Source organism: Lampetra planeri, chromosome 63 (genome assembly GCF_965212315.1).
Source record: "Lampetra planeri chromosome 63, kcLamPlan1.2.h2, whole genome shotgun sequence".
In the NCBI taxonomy this organism is placed as follows: domain Eukaryota; kingdom Metazoa; phylum Chordata; class Hyperoartia; order Petromyzontiformes; family Petromyzontidae; genus Lampetra; species Lampetra planeri.
In genome coordinates this window covers 3372815-3391888 of record NC_136169.1, presented here as the reverse complement: position 1 = coordinate 3391888, position 19074 = coordinate 3372815, and the positions used below count along the sequence as shown (strand labels likewise).

The 19074-nt window shown below is 45.2% G+C and overlaps 2 protein-coding genes across 2 annotated transcripts; both read left to right on the top strand.

Annotated features, from left to right (window-relative positions):
- Positions 1 to 5613: 5613 nt before the first annotated feature.
- Positions 5614 to 9601, top strand: LOC144736818 (CUB and zona pellucida-like domain-containing protein 1). Its single transcript, XM_078619461.1, has 8 exons — positions 5614 to 5760; positions 6769 to 6840; positions 7531 to 7715; positions 7811 to 7911; positions 8265 to 8567; positions 8659 to 8755; positions 9054 to 9225; positions 9444 to 9601. The coding sequence occupies exons 1-8, from the start codon at positions 5688 to 5690 to the stop codon at positions 9545 to 9547; spliced, it is 1107 nt and encodes a 368-aa protein (XP_078475587.1). The 5' UTR covers positions 5614 to 5687; the 3' UTR covers positions 9548 to 9601.
- A 5087-nt stretch (positions 9602 to 14688) lies between these two features.
- On the top strand, positions 14689 to 18683 carry LOC144736815 (ZP domain-containing protein-like). The gene is made up of 8 exons (XM_078619459.1): positions 14689 to 14840; positions 15837 to 15908; positions 16600 to 16784; positions 16880 to 16980; positions 17344 to 17646; positions 17738 to 17834; positions 18136 to 18307; positions 18526 to 18683. Exons 4-8 carry the CDS (start codon positions 16967 to 16969, stop codon positions 18627 to 18629), a joined length of 690 nt encoding a protein of 229 aa, XP_078475585.1. The 5' UTR covers positions 14689 to 14840; positions 15837 to 15908; positions 16600 to 16784; positions 16880 to 16966; the 3' UTR covers positions 18630 to 18683.
- Positions 18684 to 19074: the final 391 nt, after the last annotated feature.

Here is a 19074-nt window from a genome sequence, read left to right as displayed (position 1 = left end):
CAGTGGCATCTTGCATGATGTAACGTTGAGCAATTGGGAAATATCTTGACAAAACATGCTATTGCCTGTTTTTAAATCCTTTATATTAAGTTCGCTTGCTTAGGACCGTGCAAATCTTTCGGTCGTTTACTAACCCACTTCCTGTAATCCTATCGAGCTGACATTTTCCACAACTCGTTGTGCGTGACAATGTTCGTGAACATTTTTTTCCGAAATTTTACTTTCTAGGACAAAAAATATTATATTGAATTACCAATTGCTTAATGGTGCGATGCAATAATCTGACCCATAGGTGGCTGCCTTCTCAAGCCAGACGAGAGGACTCTAGCTGCCACGTATATGAAGGATTTATAGTGAAAAACTTTGTTTTTACGGGTTATACTTATTTTACAGTTGAAATTGCTTGACATTCTCAACTATGAATGGAATTGCTCCAGTTCTGTACACGTGACCAAACCTTACTACTTGCCTGTGATGTTTGGTCGAAGGACATGTGATAATATTGGTTGTGCTAGCTGTTGTGGACCATTATATAGAGGTAGGAGCAACAGTTCCACACTGCCCACCAGGGATTTTGTCTGTGCATAGCCACGCCCTCTATTTGTATTTCATGGAGTGCTCTGGGTGGGCTCGGCATCACGTGACGTGCTGCTCCTCGCAGCTTGCGCCGCGTGACACGGATCGCAGGACTGCTCTGTCCAACGAAGTTCCAACCTGTCCACTCCGAAGGAACGTGTTTTAGGGCTACATTGCTTCACATTTTTACAGGGACTGTCCCTTTTGAAAATGCCTAAAATCCTGGAACTCTATGCCAAGATCCGTGCCGGATGAAGCTCGTGCAGGTCATGTAGCATATCTTGGACCCGAAATAAATAAAAGACACCAATTTTTTTTCTACTTAAATACTAGTTTCACTTGCTATACAGTCGGCTGACAAATTAACTAACCTTAAAACCCTTCGTTCATAAAAGTGGAAGGCAATCGTAACAGAGCAAGTGAAGAATCGCTGAACCGAAATTGATAGCTTGAAAGCATTTGGCGCGAGGCAGAAGATACAGGGCCAGTAGCACTTTTGCTCCAAGGATAATCTGGAACTGGTCAATGCTATTCGTGTCTGCACTCAAACGCCATCCTCGAAGTGACCATTTGATCTTTAGTGGCCTATGATCCACGCTAGAGCTAATAAGATGTAGGTTTTACATTGTGCTTGCACTTTGTGGATTACAAATAGGAATGGCTGATCATCTAAGCTATCGGACGCCAATATTATTGGCTTGAAACATGGTATAATCGGAATTGCACAACGCTTTAATTGCCACACTTTTGGCAAAATTACATACAAGGTGATCAAATTTTCCAAATGCCAAGTAGGCAACTTGAAGGGTTTTTCACAAACGTGGTTTGAAAAAATAACAGCTTGCACCTTGACGAAAACGCACGAATTTCTTGACAGTCTATGAGGTCCAATTGAAATGTTAGAACTTGATAGAAAAGGCTGCCAACGTGCTCAGGTATCAAAATGACAGTTTAATTTCAAATAAAAGTGAAAGTAATTAAAAAATATTATTAAGATTATTCCTGTGTGTATAATGAGCTGTACTGCCTCCCAATAACATCGATATAGATTTTTAGCAAAACGATGTTTGTCTTCGCTATTAAATTGGTCCATCAGCGTTCACACATTGACAAACATGCAGATATCTGCTTTATAGGAAAGTCACCAGTAATTGTGTAATGCGAGCGTAAATGGGTTGCTGCTGGGCTCTGGCCCAATCACACGGCCCAGGGTATTGGGGGCGGAGCCCAGTATGGGGGGCGTGTGGGAGGGGCCGCCGTTCACCTCGGCTCCAATGGGAAGCGAGGTGAATGGAGGTGGAGCCAGTGGGGTAGTATGGGAAGGCCGGATCTGACGATCCGGAAGGGGAGAAGTCAGGGTCACGTGGGAGAGACGAAATAGAGGGGAGCCCGGGAGGGATCGGGGCCAGTTGATGGAGTGAAGAAGCAGGACCACGTTGGGGGGCCGCCGCGCCATCAGCCACGTGGCTGATGGGGCTTCGGCACACCGTCGGCCAGCGGCGTGCGGAGCGGGGAGGAGCGGAGCGACTAACAGGAGACTGCGTGCGGGGCGCGCGCGAGGAGGAGATAACGGAGGAGCGTGCGGGTACGCGAGAGGAGCGTGCGGGGTACGCGAGGGGAGCGTGCGTGGCACGCGAGAGGAGCGTGCGGGGTACGTGAGAGGAGCGTGCGTGGCACGTGAGAGGAGCGTGCGGGGTACGCGAGAGGAGCGTGCGTGGCACGCGAGAGGAGCGTGCGGGGTACGCGAGAAGAGCTTGCGTTGCACGCGAGAGGAGCTTGCGTTGCACGCGAGAGGAGCGTGCGGGTACGCGAGAGGAGCATGCGTGGCACGCGAGAGGAGCGTGCGGGCACGCGGGAGGAGCTTGCGTTGCACGTGAGAGGAGATGCTGGTCCCTTGTCAGGACCAGCGGGGTTTGAGGACGAGTGGAGGAGCTGAGGAGGAAGCGCGTGCGGGCATGTGCCAGATGACGCTGGTCCGCGGAGGAGACCAGCGGGGTGCGGAAAAAGAACTTGAATAAAAGACCAACGGAGACCAGAAGTGCCTGACGGAGTCTTTTATTACAATTGTGTAAATTACGTTAGCGGTCTGTAAATAATCGTTTAGATTCACCTACAGGAAGTTACTTATGATTGGGGGAATTTAATAACCGAGACATTCATGCAATGCAACGCATCTGAGAGGGTAATCCGGCAGGGAGATGGAGCGAGAAAATCAGTTCATTTGCAGGTGCGAGGCGGATTATTGCACCACGGGGTCGTGAGAAGTGGCTGCATTTTGTCGAGGCTTTCATCCAATCGCGGATTTAACGTTGATAATGATGATTGCATTATGAAGAGTAATAATACAATGATAATAGTTTTTTTACCCTTTTATCTGGCAACAAAACTGACACCTTTTTTACGAGGAGTCATGTTTGCATAGACCACAATACATGCAGTCATAATGCAAACAAAAACATAACTCTGATAATGTATGCACTGTCCTTGAAGTTGATTGGCCCACACCCGAGACAACTTTCCTTCGAGCCTAGTCTCACATTGGTTGGACCAGATGACGCCAAAAGGCGCATAACTCAAAGACAATGCACCATCAGAGTATGAGAGCTCGGGGTAAGCCTTTACACCATTGGTACCTCATTTGCCAGTAAAAAAACATTGTTGACAGATAAAAGGGTAATAAACCAATTCTCATATTTTTACTGGCAAATGAGGTACCAATAGAGTAATAATACACTTTTGCAATGCTATATATCCCACCATGGAAGCCGCGATAAGTCTTAGGGGCCGTCCATAAATGACGTCACGCACCTGGGGGGGGGGGGGGGTTAGACATTTGTGACGATGTGTGAGGAGGGGGGGGTTGAGAAATGGGACGTCACATCAACACGTTCTATTTAATTAAATATACTTTTTTAAAAATGTATTCTCACCATCAGAGTGCAGGGGCACATTAAATACGCACTATAATGACAATAGTTTAAAGCGATTTGGGGGGGAAAAGCTTTGTGACGTCATATATGAGGGGGGGTCTGAATATTTGTGACGCCGTGTGCCGATGGTGGGGGGGGGCGGGGAGTAAAAAATCGTCCAAAATCGCGTGATGTCATTTATGGACGGCCCCTTAAGGCAGATGTTTTGCTCTGGGTTGTTTAGCCACTTCCATTCTTAAGACACGTGGGAGGATTCCAGAGTAACCAAAGAAAACCCACGAATACAAGAACATAGCATTTGAAGCTATAATAAGTATAACCCGTAAAAACAAAGTTTTTCACTATAAATCCTTTATATGCGTGGCAGCGAACTTAATGTAAAGGATTTAAAAATATATTCGCCTGTGGAGGACGCGGGGATCGATCCCGCGACCTTTGGCATGGGAAGCGAGGGCACTACCAACTGCGCTACTCCGCCAGAGCCTGCGGAGGGGTTACGCTCTGGGCTTTTACACTGTGACGTTCAGCCAAAGCCATGAATGAGTTCTATTTGAATATATGTAAAATAATTTGTTTTTGCCTAAAAAGTGTAAAATTTTGGGAATTTTTTTTTCACGAACATTCATTGTCTCGCACAACGAGTCTGTGTGGAAAATGTCAGCTCGATTGGATCACGGGAAGTAGGTTAAAAAACGACCGAAAGATTTGCACAGTCGTAAGCAAGCAAGCAAGCACGCAAGCAAGCAAGCACGCAAGCAAGCGAACTTAATATAAAGGATTTAAAAAGATAGATTCAATCTTAAGACAGACCAAATTAATGCAAAACTCTTTCCGTAAAATGCGTCAATTTATGTACTACCATGTCTTGGCTTCATCGCAAGGCAGAGGTATCTTGCACTGGTGTGCACCCATCCAAAACCAGGCTTAGTCCCTGCAGAACTTGCGAGATTCCACACATTTAGATAGATTTGATTACATGAATCCTTTAAATATGCACGTTCATAAACTGGGACGAGTGTGATTTTTTAAATCCTTTATATTAAGTTCGCTTGCTTGCTTGCGTGCTTGCTTGCTTGCGTGCTTGCTTTCTTGCGTGCTTGCTTGCTTGCGTGCTTGCTTGCTTGCGTGCTTGCTTGCTTGCTTGCGTGCTTGCTTGCTTGCGTGCTTGCTTGCGTGCTTGCTTGCTTGCTTACGACCGTGCAAATCTTTCGGTCGTTTTTTAACCCACTTCCCGTGATCCAATCGAGCTGACATTTTCCACACAGACTCGTTGTGCCAGACAATTAATGTTCGTGAAAAAAAATTCCCAAAATTTTACACTTTTTAGGCAAAATGTTTTTATTTTACATATATTCAAATAGAACTTATTCATCGCTTTGGCTGAACGTCACAGTATAAGAGCCCAGAGCGTAACCCCTCCACAGGCCGTGGCGGAGTAGCGCAGTTGGTAGCGCCCTTGCTTCACATGCCAAAGGTCGCGGGATCGATCCCCGCGTCCTCCACAGGCGAATATATTTTAAATCCTTTATATTAAGTTCGCTTGCTTGCTTAGGACCGTGCAAATATTTCGCTCGTTTTTTAACCCACTTCCCGTGATCCAATCGAGCTGACATTTTCCACACAGACTCGTTGTGTGTGACAATTAATTTTCGTGAAATTTTTTTTCCAAAATTTTACACTGTTTAGGGAAAACAAATTAAATATTTAATTACCAATTGCTTAATACTGGCAGACAATCATCTGACCCATAGATTGCAGCCATCTCAAGCCAGAGGACGAGAGGACTCTAGCCGCCACGCATATAAAGGATTTAGAGTGAAAAACTTTGTTTTTACGGGTTTACTTGGTTGTATTGATGTATACAATTTAAACAAATTCAATTAGGTTCCATAAGTGATTCCACACCCCTTATTGTTGAAAAATAATCAAATCATTGAATTACTACAAGCGAGCAACATGTTCTCGTACACCTGAGCACAGTGGACTGTACGCTCCTTAATTGAGGGGTAATGCCTGCATACCAGATTCAAGTAAGTGCATTGTAATCGAAACACAAAGCATCGATGAGAGACACGAGGTAATTGAACAGCGTGCCACTGCTACCAATCAGAAGGAACACCTCAGCGACTATAAATGGCCGAATAAGACCCCCGTTCTCTTGTCTGTCACTTGATAATTAACATGGAGTCTCTGCTTTCCTGGGTCGTGGTGCTCTGCGCAGTCGGTGTTTTGTCTGCGGATCCGGGCTTCGTAGGTGAGGCTTCTCACACGTCACTCGCTGCGTAATTTTACTCTTGTGAAGAGTAAGTTGTTAAGCGTAGTACAGCTCTCCTGGCAACTCGTACGCTTGGCAATGAAACCTATTGATTTCAGAAACTATCGAACAGAAATGCAGTACAATATTTTTTTAATTGCTGCAATGTATCGGACTCTGTCTTGCGTGCTCTGTTATTAGTGATCTACTCGGAACGTCGCCTAAGAATCTATTTCATTTCTCAGACTTTGCCTGGCAAGTTTTAATAAACGTCTGGTGTTACGTGCAATCCCCATTGAGTGAACTCTAATGGTGGCCCTAATTAATTTGACTGCAACATTCGCGTATACATTTAGTCCTGCGTTGCTGCAGACGCACACGCGCCATCTTGTTTCCAATGCAGCCCATTGCTGGTTCCAGGTCGTATGTTCGTTTCAGCCACGTACGCTTATCGTGGTGTGCAGTACGTGTGCTACACGCTACTTGTAGGGGGTATTTTTATTCGACACACTTACTATGCAACACATGTTGAAAAAAGTTCACGAAATATTAGTCCTACTTTACATCCTGCCTTTTTTGGTCCTGTTTGAATTGATTTGGATTAACCTGAAGTGAGACGGTGATTCGAACGTTCTTTCGTAAAAAGTCAGATTTGTCGACCGAAACTACCGCCATGGGCAGGGTTTTCGTATCCTTAGAATGTTTGCCCAATACCAGTTGCATTCGCTTTTGCATAATGATAGCCAAATTGTTTCTTATTGTTTGCTTGCCGTTCATCAACGCCTCCATGCATGCAATCCTTTCGACTCGTCTAGTATTCCTGCAAACGTCCTAACAAACGTGGATCTCCCGGGTTACCGGGACAAAATATGTCAAGAGTGGTGTGGAACACTCCTCAAGCAAGCGTCAGGACTAAATGGAGGAAATGCTGTTGCGCGGGTGAAAGCTTTGTACCCATTGAGTTTTAAATGTCAAAATTTAACCCTGCTGTTTTGCTTCTCCTTGAAGGCCATCGAGCTGCCAACCGTGGCTTGAGGGCTATCGATGATGAGGAATTGCCCCCATCTACGATCCCTGCGGGTAATACACAATGCTGTGCACGTGACACGGGACTGCCACCTAAGACAATCTCGATTGCGACGCATTATACCTCGTCTGGAAATTTCATCTCTGACCCCACCTACATCGCTGATCCTTGGCCTACACCCATCTCAAGCCTTTATAATTCTGCCTCGGCAGCTCCTATTTTCACCTCACGACGATTGCTTGTTGCGATCGAAACTTTGATATTTTATTTTCTACGTGGCTTTACCGAAAGACCCAAAGAATGTGCACTGGTTTAACTCCTATTACAGATTTGGAGGTTTGGTGCTGGGGGTGGGGGGAGGCAATGAAGCTGCATGATGTGCAGTTGTTACAAACAAGCTTTAAATTTGTATTGGCTATATTACAACAGTATTCAAAAGGGCACAAACGCATGTTCTGCACTATGTAGAAATCTCATTTTTACATGGAGGGTTAAATATGCAAAGTTTGCGATGGGCCCACCCTTCTGCTTTTACACGGAGCACTAGCTCAAGGGGACAAATTTAGTCGACATGCATTGCATTAAGTAAAATTAATTCTGACCTGTACTCTTATTTGTGCGGTTTCTCATTTTATAAACGTATTGGGCTGTTCTTTGCGTGTGCCATCATTAGACACTTTGTATAACCGTGTGCTTTGCTAAATTTAATCACTGTCCGTGGGTCTCATTGATTGTCTTTACAGGTGTCACCTATGAGGTGGAGTGCATCAAGGAGAGGATGTCTGCGAAGATCGCGAAAAGCGTTCTGCTGGGCTATGGCGCTTCTGATCTCGTCATGAACTCTGCAACTCCTGCATGCAGATTGACAGAATCTGGGCCGTACATCACGTTCAACATCTCGCTCGGAGAATGTGGCACCGTCTTTGAGGTCTCCAATATTCACTTTAAATATAAAGTGCTTTAACTTGACTTCTTACTTTTTTTCAATCGGTTCTAATCGGCCTTGTATCTTCCCCCCCACAGGAAACAAGCACATACCTCGTCTTCTCTCAAACCATTTCTCTGCCCAGTACCACGTTCGGCATCATCACCTACGACTTCGTGTACATCATGGTCAATGCAATGTATGTGACCAAAACCCATGCTTGACACGTAGATTCTCAGTTACCTAAACGTCATAATTGCAATGGCGTGACCAAGCCTGTCGTAACGACCCCTTCCGTTAATTTCCTGGATATTGGCATGCCTTCAAATGAAAGATCTTATCCAAAAGCTACATTTTATCATCAGTTTCACAACTGACTGCCGAACTGAAAAACATGATTGGTACTTGTTTACGTGACCCATTTTTGAGGAGAATGGCTTGATGCACCGTAATTTGAACTAAACTCTGCTATTGTAATGATAGGATTTAATTTGTTCAGACCGAGACACTGATGCGCTTTTCTTTGCATTATCCCCTTCATTTTTATAATAGCTGCAAGATTCCGAGGACGGAGCTCTTGTCGTCTTTAGCACTCCAGCCCAACAGCACCAAGGTTGTGCTCAACCAGACCGTCTATGCCGAACTGGAACTGAAAATGGATTTCTACAAAAGCTCAACGTTCCTGGCGCCATACCTGCCCACCGACTACCCCCTAGTGGTGCAGCTGCGTCAAACCCTCTATCTCCAGTTGTCCCTCAAGACCGGCCTCGACCTTTCCCTGTTCACCGTCGACCTCTACGCAACTCCCACCATTAGCCCCCTTGATCCGCTGAAATATTATCTCGTGAAAGAAGGGTGCGTCGTTTTTCTATTCTCGCGCTTGACACTTGCTGAAGTGTACTTGAGCCTCTATTTCTTGCCTAATCTGTGGCCTGCTTTTCTGTAGGTGTCTGCGTGACAGCACTGTGAACGTCACCGTCACCGCCACTGCCCGCCGCTTCACCTTCCCAGCCTTTGCCTTCACTGCTCAAGATAAAAAATACGTGAGCTCAATGTCCCATCATGGTAAAAGCTATCATAAACTTCGAGTGCTAGGGTCGAGCCTTGGCGCTATGCTTTGCCTTGCATCAAGAATGGCCTGGAGAATTCACAACTTTGCCTCATTTGTCTAATTTAGAACTTCTGTTGTGCAATGGGTTTTCCTCATTTTATCAACTTGGACTGGCCCCAATGGTAAAACATTGCTTGCTAATGATTCTGTTGGGTGTCTCCTGGGGCGTTCACATCCCTTTAAATTGCACGTGCTGTTTTTTTATTGTAAACCTCCCTTTCACTCTGCAGGTGTACATCCACGCTGCATTGATAGCTTGCAAGGCTTCTTTGACTGCCTCTCGCTGCCATCAAGGATGTCTGGCCAGAAAAAGGAGGAGCAGCTTGGAAACCGTGGATACCCCGGTCTACATCTTCACCAGAGGACCCTTTGTCTACAGCGAGGATGCCGCCCTATCCCGCTGTGCGTTTTTTACGTTTTACCAGTTCAATACGGTTTCCTAATTTACTTTGGGGTCTATACTGTTAAATCCGAATTTTAGAACTCCTACCACAGGCTAAAAATGGGTCTTACAGGGTTCTATATTTGGAAACCAATTTTCATGCTAAACGTATACAAATGTCTAGTTGCAGACATGTTTCTATACGTTGCCTTACCCAGTTGCCTTTTCCAATTTGCAGCGGAGGTCCTGGACTACCCTGGTGTTGTGGCCATTGCAGCGATTGGTTCCATCGTCCTTGTGGCTTTGGGCTTTGCTTCAAAGAAGATGCTGGCTAAGAAGTGATGCAGATGTATAACGTGTGCACGTGATAGAAAATAAAGCATGGATTCAAACTGATTTATGACTTCAATGGCGCTTATTTTATGAAACTTCTTCACCTGGTCGCCTTGCACGCTTTCCACTTGTGACACTGGCTGACATAAACATGGGATTTTAAAGGTTACATTTTTCCAGATCTTGGTGACCTTCATGGTGTGACTGCTTGTAGCTACAAATTTTGCGGTTTGAGGCCCAGCATCAGACCAGTGGCGTCTTGCAACGTTGAGCAATTGGGAAAGATCTTAACAAAACATGCTGTTGCCTGTTTTTATAGTTGCAATTGCTTGACACCATTCTGACTTATGAATGGATTTGCTCCAGTGCTGTACACGTGACCAAAGCTTACTACTTGGCTGTGGTGTTTGGTCGAAGGACATATGATAATATTGGTTGTGCTAGCTGTTGTGGACCATTATATAGAGGTAGGAGCAACAGTTCCACACTGCCCACCAGGGATTTTGTCTGTCGTGCATAGCCACGCCCTCTATTTGTATTTCATGGAGTGCTCTGGGTGGGCTCGGCACCACGTGACGTGCCGCACCACGCAGCTTACGCCGCGTGACACGGATCGCATGAATGCGCTGTCCAACGAAGTTCCTACCTGTCCACTCCGAAGGAACGTGTTCAGGGCTACATTGCTTCACATTTTTACAGGGACTGTCCCTTTGAAAATGCCTAAAATCCTGGAACTCTATGCCAAGATCCGTGCCGGAAGAAGCTCGTGCAGGTCATGTAGCATATCTTGGACTCGAAATAAAAAAAAAAAAGTCCAATTTTTTTATTCTACTTTTTAAATACTCGTTTCACTTGCGATGCAGTCGGCTGATGACAAATTAACTAACCTTGAAACCGGTCGTTCATAAAAGTTGAAGGCAATCGTAACAGAGCAAGTGAAGAATCGCTGAACCGAAATTGATAGCTTCAAAGCATTTGGCGCAAGGCAGCAGGTACGGAGCCAGTAGCATATGTAGCTACTTTTGCTCCTAGGATAATCTGGCACTGGTCAATGCTATTCGTGTCTGCACTCACACGCCATCCTCGAAGTGACCATTTGATCTTTAGTGGCCTATGATCCACGCTAGAGCTAATAAGATGTAGGTTTTACATTGTGCTTGAGCTTTGTGGATTACAAATAGAAATGGCTGATCATCAAAGCTCTTGGACGCCAATATTATTGGCTTGAAACATGGTATAATCGGAATTGCACAACGATTTAATTGCTACACTTTTGGCAACATTACATACAAGGTGACCAAATTTTTCCAATGCCAAGTAGGCAACTTGAAAGGTTTTTCACAAACGTGGTTTGAAAAAATAATGGATTGCACCTTGACGAAAACGCACGAATTTCTTGACAGTCTATGAGGTCCAATTGAAATGTTAGAACTTGATAGACAGTTTAATTTCAAATAAAAGTGAAAGTAATTAAAATATTATTAAGATTATCCCTGTGTGTATAATGAGATGTACTGCCTTCCAATAACATCTATATAGATTTTTTTAGCAAAACGATGTTTGTCTTCGCTATTAAATTGGTCCATCAGCGTTCACACATTAACAACATGCAGATATCTGCTTTATAGGAAAGTCACCAGTAATTGTGTAATGCGAGCGTAAATGGGGTTGCTGCTGGGCTCTGGCCGAATCACACGGCCCAGGGTATTGGGGGCGGAGCCCGGTATGGGGGGCGTGTGGGAGGGGCCACCGTTCACCTCGGCTCCAATGGGAAGCGAGGTGAATGGAGGTGGAGCCAGCGGGGTAGTATGGGAAGGCCGGATCTGACGATCCGGAAAGGGAGGAGTCAGGGTCACGTGGGAGAGACGAAATAGAGGGGAGCCCGGGAGAGATCGGGGCCAGTTGATGGAGTGAAGAAGCAGGACCACGTTGGGGGGCCGCCGCGCCATCAGCCACGTGGCTGATGGGGCTTCGGCACACCATCGGCCAGCGGTGTGCGGAGCGGGGAGGATCGGAGCGACTAACAGGAGAGTGCGTGCGGGGCGCACGCGAGGAGGATCTAACGGAGGAGCGTGTGGCGCACGTGAGAGAAGCGTGCGGGGCACGCGAGAGGAGCGTGCGTGGCACGCGAGAGGAGATGCTGATCCCTTGTCAGGACCAGCTGGGTTTGAGGACGAGTGGAGGAGCTGAGGAGGAAGCGCGTGCGGGGCATGTGCCAGATGATGCTGGTCCGCGGAGGAGACCAACGGGGTGCGGAAAAATAACTTGAATAAAAGACCAACGGAGACCAGAAGTGCCTGACGGAGTCTTTTATTGCAATTGTGTAAATTACGTTAGTGGTCTGTAAATAATCGTTTAGATTCTCCTACAGGGAGTTACTTATGATTGGGGGAATTGAATAACCGAGACATTCAAGCAATGCAACGCATCTGAGAGGGTAATCCGGCAGGGAGATGGAGCGAGAAAATCAGTTCATTTGCAGGTGCGAGGCAGATTATTGCACCACGGGGTCGTGAAAAGTGGCTGCGTTTTGTCGAGGCTTTCATCCAATCGCGGATTTAACGTTGATAATGATGATTGCATTATGAAGAGTAATAATACAATGATAATAGTTTTTTTACCCTTTTATCTGGCAACAAAACTGACACCTTTTTACGAGGAGTCATGTTTGCATAGACCACAATACATGCAGTCATAATGCAAACAAAAACATAACTCTGATAATGTATGCACTGTCCTTGAAGTTGATTGGCCCACACCCGAGACAACTTTCCTTCGAGCCTAGTCTCACATTGGTTGGACCAGATGACGCCAAAAGGCGCACAACTCAAAGACAATGCACCATCAGAGTATGAGAGTTCGGGGTAAGCCTTTACACCATTGGTAACTCATTTGCCAGTAAAAAAACATTGTTGACAGATAAAAGGGTAATAAACCAATTCTCATATTTTTACTGGCAAATGAGGTACCAATAGAGTAATAATACACTTTTGCAATGCTATATATCCCACCAGGGAAGCCGCGATAAGTCTTAGGGGCCGTCCATAAATGACGTCACGCACCTGGGGGGGGGGTCAGACATTTGTGACGATGTGTGAGGAGGGGGGGGTTGAGAAATGGGACGTCACATCAACACGTTCTATTTAATTAAATATACTTTTTAAAAAATGTATTCTCTTACACCATCAGTGCAGGGGCACATTAAATACGCACTACAATGACAATAGTTTAAAGCGATTTGGGGGGGAAGAGCTTTGTGACGTCATATATGAGGGGGGGTCTGAATATTTGTGATGCCGTGTGCCGATGGTGGGGGGGGGGGAGTAAAAAATCGTCCAAAATCGCGTGATGTCATTTATGGACGGCCCCTTAAGGCAGATGTTTTGCTCTGGGTTGTTTAGCCACTTCCATTCTTAAGACACGTGGGAGGATTCCAGAGTAACCAAAGAAAACCCACGAATACAAGAACATAGCATTTGAAGCTATAATAAGTTTAACCCGTAAAAACAAAGTTTTTCACTATAAATCCTTTATATGCGTGGCAGCGAACTTAATGTAAAGGATTTAAAAATATATTCGCCTGTGGAGGACGCGGGGATCGATCCCGCGACCTTTGGCATGGGAAGCAAGGGCACTACCAACTGCGCTACTCCGCCAGAGCCTGCGGAGGGGTTACGCTCTGGGCTTTTACACTGTGACGTTCAGCCAAAGCCATGAATGAGTTCTATTTGAATATATGTAAAATAAATTTTTTTTGCCTAAAAAGTGTAAAATTTTGGGAATTTTTTTTTCACGAACATTCATTGTCTCGCACAACGAGTCTGTGTGGAAAATGTCAGCTCGATTGGATCACGGGAAGTGGGTTAAAAAACGACCGAAAGATTTGCACAGTCGTAAGCAAGCAAGCACGCAAGCAAGCAAGCACGCAAGCAAGCGAACTTAATATAAAGGATTTAAAAAGATAGATTCAATCTTAAGACAGACCAAATTAATGCAAAACTCTTTCCGTAAAATGCGTCAATTTATGTACTACCATGTCTTGGCTTCATCGCAAGGCCGAGGTATCTTGCACTGGTGTGCACCCATCCAAAACCAGGCTTAGTCCCTGCAGAACTTGCGAGATTCCACACATTTAGATAGATTTGATTACATGAATCCTTTAAATATGCACGTTCATAAAGTGGGACGAGTGTGATTTTTTAAATCCTTTATATTAAGTTCGCTTGCTTGCTTGCGTGCTTGCTTGCTTGCGTGCTTGCTTGCTTGCGTGCTTGCTTGCTTGCTTGCGTGCTTGCTTGCTTGCGTGCTTGCTTGCTTGCGTGCTTGCTTGCTTGCTTACGACCGTGCAAATCTTTCGGTCGTTTTTTAACCCACTTCCAGTGATCCAATCGAGCTGACATTTTCCACACAGACTCGTTGTGCCAGACAATTAATGTTCGTGAAAAAAAATTCCCAAAATTTTACACTTTTTAGGCAAAATGTTTTTATTTTACATATATTCAAATAGAACTCATTCATCGCTTTGGCTGAACGTCACAGTATAAGAGCCCAGAGCGTAACCCCTCCACAGGCCGTGGCGGAGTAGTGCAGTTGGTAGCGCCCTTGCTTCCCATGCCAAAGGTCGCGGGATTGATCCCCGCGTCCTCCACAGGCGAATATATTTTAAATCCTTTATATTAAGTTCGCTTGCTTGCTTAGGACCGTGCAAATATTTCGCTCGTTTTTTAACCCACTTCCCGTGATCCAATCGAGCTGACATTTTCCACACAGACTCGTTGTGTGTGACAATTAATTTTCGTGAAATTTTTTTTTCAAGCCAGAGGACGAGAGGACTCTAGCCGCCACGCGTATAAAGGATTTAGAGTGAAAAACTTTGTTTTTACGGGTTTACTTGTTTGTATTGATGTATACAATTTAAACAAATTCAATTAGGTTCCATAAGTGATTCCACACCCCTTATTGTTGAAAAATAATCAAATCATTGAATTACTACAAGCGAGCAACATGTTCTCGTACACCTGAGCACAGTGGACTGTACGCTCCTTAATTGAGGGGTAATGCCTGCATACCAGATTCAAGTAAGTGCATTGTAATCGAAACACAAAGCATCGATGAGAGACACGAGGTAATTGAACAGCGTGCCACTGCTACCAATCAGAAGGAACACCTCAGCGACTATAAATGGCCGAATAAGACCCCCGTTCTCTTGTCTCTCACTTGATAATTAACATGGAGTCTCTGCTTTCCTGGGTCGTGGTGCTCTGCGCAGTCGGTGTTTTGTCTGCGGATCCGGACTTCGTAGGTGAGGCTTCTCACGCGTCACTCGCAGCGTAATTTTAAGCTTGTGAAGAGTAAGTTGTTAAGCGTAGTACAGCTCTCATGGCAACTCGTACGCTTAGCAATGAAACCTATTGATTTCAGAACCTATCGAACAGAAATGCAGTACAATATTTTTTTAATTGCTGCAATGTATCAGACTGTCTTGCGTTCTCTGTTATTAGTCATCTACTCGGAACGTCGCCTAAGAATCTATTTCATTTCTCAGACTTTGCCTGGCAAGTTTTAATAAACGTCTGGTGTTACGTGCAATCCACATTGAGTGAACTCTAATGGTGGCCCTAGTTAATTTGACTGCAACATTCGCGTATACATTTAGTCCTGCGTTGCTGCAGACGCACACGTGCCATCTTGTCTCCAATGCAGCCCATTGCTGGTTCCAGGTCGTGTGTTCGTTTCAGCCACGTACGCTTATCGTGGTGTGCAGTACGTGTGCTACACGCTACTTGTAGGGGGTATTTTTATTCGACACGCTTACTATGCAACACATGTTGAAAAAAGTTCACGAAATATTAGTCCTACTTTACATCCTGCCTTTTTTGGTCCTATTTGGATTAACCTGAAGTGAGACGGTGATTCGAACGTTCTTTCGTAAAAAGTCAGATTTGTCGACCGAAACTACCGCCATGGGCAGGGTTTTCGTGTCCTTAGAATGTTTGCCCAATACCAGTTGCGTTCGCTTTTGCATAATGATAGCCAAATTGTTTCTTATTGTTTGCTTGCCGTTCATCAACGCCTCCATGCATGCAATCCTTTCGACTCGTCTAGTATTCCTGGAAACGTCCTAACAAACGTGGATCTCCCGGGTTACCGGGACAAAATATGTCAAGAGTGGTGTGGAACACTCCTCAAGCAAGCGTCAGGACTAAATGGAGGAAATGCTGTTGCGCGGGTGAAAGCTTTGTACCCATTGATTTTTAAATGTCAAAATTTAACCCTGCTGTTGTGTTTCTACTTGAAGGCCATCGAGCTGCCAACCGTGGCTTGAGGGCTATCGATGATGAGGAATTGCCCCCATCTACGATCCCTGCGGGTAATACACAATGCTGTGCACGTGTCCACGTGACACGGGACTGCCACCTAAGACAATCTCGATTGCGAGCAGTATACCTCGTCTGGCAATTTCATCTCTGGCCCCACCTACTTCGCTGATCCTTGGGCTACACCCATCTCAAGCCTTTATAACATCCTGCCTCGGCAGCTCCTATTTTCACCTCACGACGATTGCTTGTTGCGATCGAAACTTTATTTTATTTTCTACGTGGCTTTACGGAAAGACCCAAAGAATGTGCACTGGTTTAACTCCTATTGCAGATTTGGAGGTTTGGTGGTGGGGGAAGGCAATGAAGCTGCATGATGTGCAGTTGGTACAAACAAGCTTTAAATTTGTATTTGCTATATTACAACAGTATTCAAAAGGGTACAAACGCATGTTCCGCACTACGTAGAAATCTCATTTTTACATGGAGGGTTAAATATGCAAAGTTTGCGATGGGCCCACCCTTCTGCTTTTACACGGAGCACTAGCTCAAGGGGAAACATTTAATCGACATGCAATGCATTAAGTAAAATTAATTCTGACCTGTACTCTTATTTGTGAGGTTTCTCATTTTTAGAAACGTATTGGGCTGTTCTTTGCGTGTGCCATCATTAGACACTTTGTATAACCGTGTGCTTTGCTAAATTTAATCACTGTCCGTGGGTCTCATTGATTGTCTTTACAGGTGTCACCTATGAGGTGGAGTGCATCAAGGAGAGGATGTCTGCGAAGATCGCGAAAAGCGTTCTGCTGGGCTATGGCGCTTCTGATCTCGTCATGAACTCTGCAGCTCCTGCATGCAGATTGACATAATCTGGGCCGTACATCACGTTCAACATCTCGCTCGGAGAATGTGGCACCGTCTTTGAGGTCTCCAATATTCACTTTAAATATAAAGTGCTTTAACTTGACTTCCTACTTTTTTTCAATCGGTTCTAATCGGCCTTGTATCTTCCCCCCCACAGGAAACAAGCACAGACCTCGTCTTCTCTCAAACGATTTCTCTGCCCAGTACCACGTTCGGCATCATCACCTACGACTTCGTGTACATCATGGTCAATGCAATGTATGTGACCAAAACCCATGCTTGACACGTAGATTCTCAGTTACCTAAATGTCATTCTTGCAATGCCACGTAATGGCGTGACCAAGCCTGTGGTAACCACCCCTTCTGTTAATTTCCTGGATATTGGCATGCCTTCAAATGAAAGATCTTATCCAAAAGCTACATTTTATCATCAGTTTCACAACTGACTGCCGAACTGAAAAACATGATTGGTACTTGTTTACGTGACCCATTTTTGAGGAGAATGGCTTGATGCACCGTAATTTGAACTAAACTCTGCTATTGTAATGATAGGATTTAATTTGTTCAGACCGAGACACTGATGCGCTTTTCTTTGCATTATCCCCTTCATTTTTATAATAGCTGCAAGATTCCGAGGACGGAGCTCTTGTCGTCTTTAGCACTCCAGCCCAACAGCACCAAGGTTGTGCTCAACCAGACCGTCTATGCCGAACTGGAACTGAAGATGGATTTCTACAAAAGCTCAACGTTCCTGGCGCCATACCTGCCCACCGACTACCCCCTAGTGGTGCAGCTGCGTCAAACCCTCTATCTCCAGTTGTCCCTCAAGACCGGCCTCGACCTTTCCCTGTTCACCGTCGACCTCTACGCAACTCCCACCATTAGCCCCCTTGATCCGCTGAAATATTATCTCGTGAAAGAAGGGTGCGTCGTTTTTCTTTTCTCGCGCTTGACACTGGCTGAAGTGTCCTTGAGCCTCTATTTCTTGCCTAATCTGTGGCCTGTCTTTCTGTAGGTGTCTGCGTGACAGCACTGTGAACGTCACCGTCACCGCCACTGCCCGCCGCTTCACCTTCCCAGCCTTTGCCTTCACTGCTCAAGATAAAAAATACGTGAGCTCAATGTCCCATCATGGTAAAAGCTATCATAAACTTCGAGTGCTAGGGTCGAGCCTTGGCGCTATGCTTTGCCTTGCATCAAAAATGGCCTGGAGAATTTACAACTTTGCCTCATTTGTCTAATTTAGAACTTCTGTTGTGCAATGGGTTTTCCTCATTTTATCAACTTGGACTGGCCCCAATGGTAAAACATTGCTTGCTAATGATTCTGTTGGGTGTCTCCTGGGGCGTTCACATCCCCTTAAATTGCACGTGCTGTTTTTTTTTATTGTAAACCTCCCTTTCACTCCTGCAGGTGTACATCCACGCTGCATTGATAGCTTGCAAGGCTTCTTTGACTGCCTCTCGCTGCCATCAAGGATGTCTGGCCAGAAAAAGGAGGAGCAGCTTGGAAACCGTGGATACCCCGGTCTACATCTTCACCAGAGGACCCTTTGTCTACAGCGAGGATGCCGCCCTATCCCGCTGTGCGATTTTTACGTTTTACCAGTTCAATACGGTTTCCTAATTTACTTTGGGGTCTATACTGTTAAATCCGAATTTTAGAACTCCTACCACAGGCTAAAAATGGGTCTTACAGGGTTCTATATTTGGAAACCAATTTTCATGCTAAACGTATACAAATGTCTAGTTGCAGACATGTTTCTATACATTGCCTTACCCAGTTGCCTTTTCCAATTTGCAGCGGAGGTCCTGGACTACCCTGGTGTTGTGGCCATTGCAGCGATTGCTTCCATCGTCCTTGTGGCTTTGGGCTTTGCTTCAAAGAAGATGCTGGCTAAGAAGTGATGCAGATGTATAACGTGTGCACGTGATAGAAAATAAAGCATGGATTCAAACTGATTTATGACTTCAATGGCGCTTATTTTATGAAACTTCTTCACCTGGTCGCCTTGCGCGCTTTCCACTTGTGACACTGGCTGACATAAACATGGGATTTTAAAGGTTACATTTTTCCAGATCTTGGTGACCTTCATGGTGTGACTGCTTGTAGCTACAAATTTTGCGGTTTGAGGCCCAGCATCAGACCAGTGGCGTCTTGCAACGTTGAGCAATTGGGAAAGATCTTAACAAAACATGCTGTTGCCTGTTTTTATAGTTGCAATTGCTTGAAACCGTTCTCAATTATGAATGTGGATTTGCTGTACACGTGACCACCTTACCACTTGGCTGTGGTGTTTGCTCTAAGGACATCGATGATAATATTGGGTGTGCGAGCATGTGCTTGGTGTGG

Excerpts from the sequence above, each read along its gene's own strand:
- LOC144736818 (XM_078619461.1), top strand. The coding sequence starts at position 5,688 with ATGGAGTCTCTGCTTTCCTGGGTCGTGGTGCTCTGCGCAGTCGGTGTT. Across the intron at positions 5,761-6,768 it reads TGCGGATCCGGGCTTCGTAG|GCCATCGAGCTGCCAACCGT; the intron begins GTGAGGCTTCTC and ends TTCTCCTTGAAG. Across the intron at positions 8,756-9,053 it reads CTGCTCAAGATAAAAAATAC|GTGTACATCCACGCTGCATT; the intron begins GTGAGCTCAATG and ends TTCACTCTGCAG.
- LOC144736815 (XM_078619459.1), top strand. Across the intron at positions 17,647-17,737 it reads TATTATCTCGTGAAAGAAGG|GTGTCTGCGTGACAGCACTG; the intron begins GTGCGTCGTTTT and ends GTCTTTCTGTAG. Across the intron at positions 17,835-18,135 it reads CTGCTCAAGATAAAAAATAC|GTGTACATCCACGCTGCATT; the intron begins GTGAGCTCAATG and ends TCACTCCTGCAG.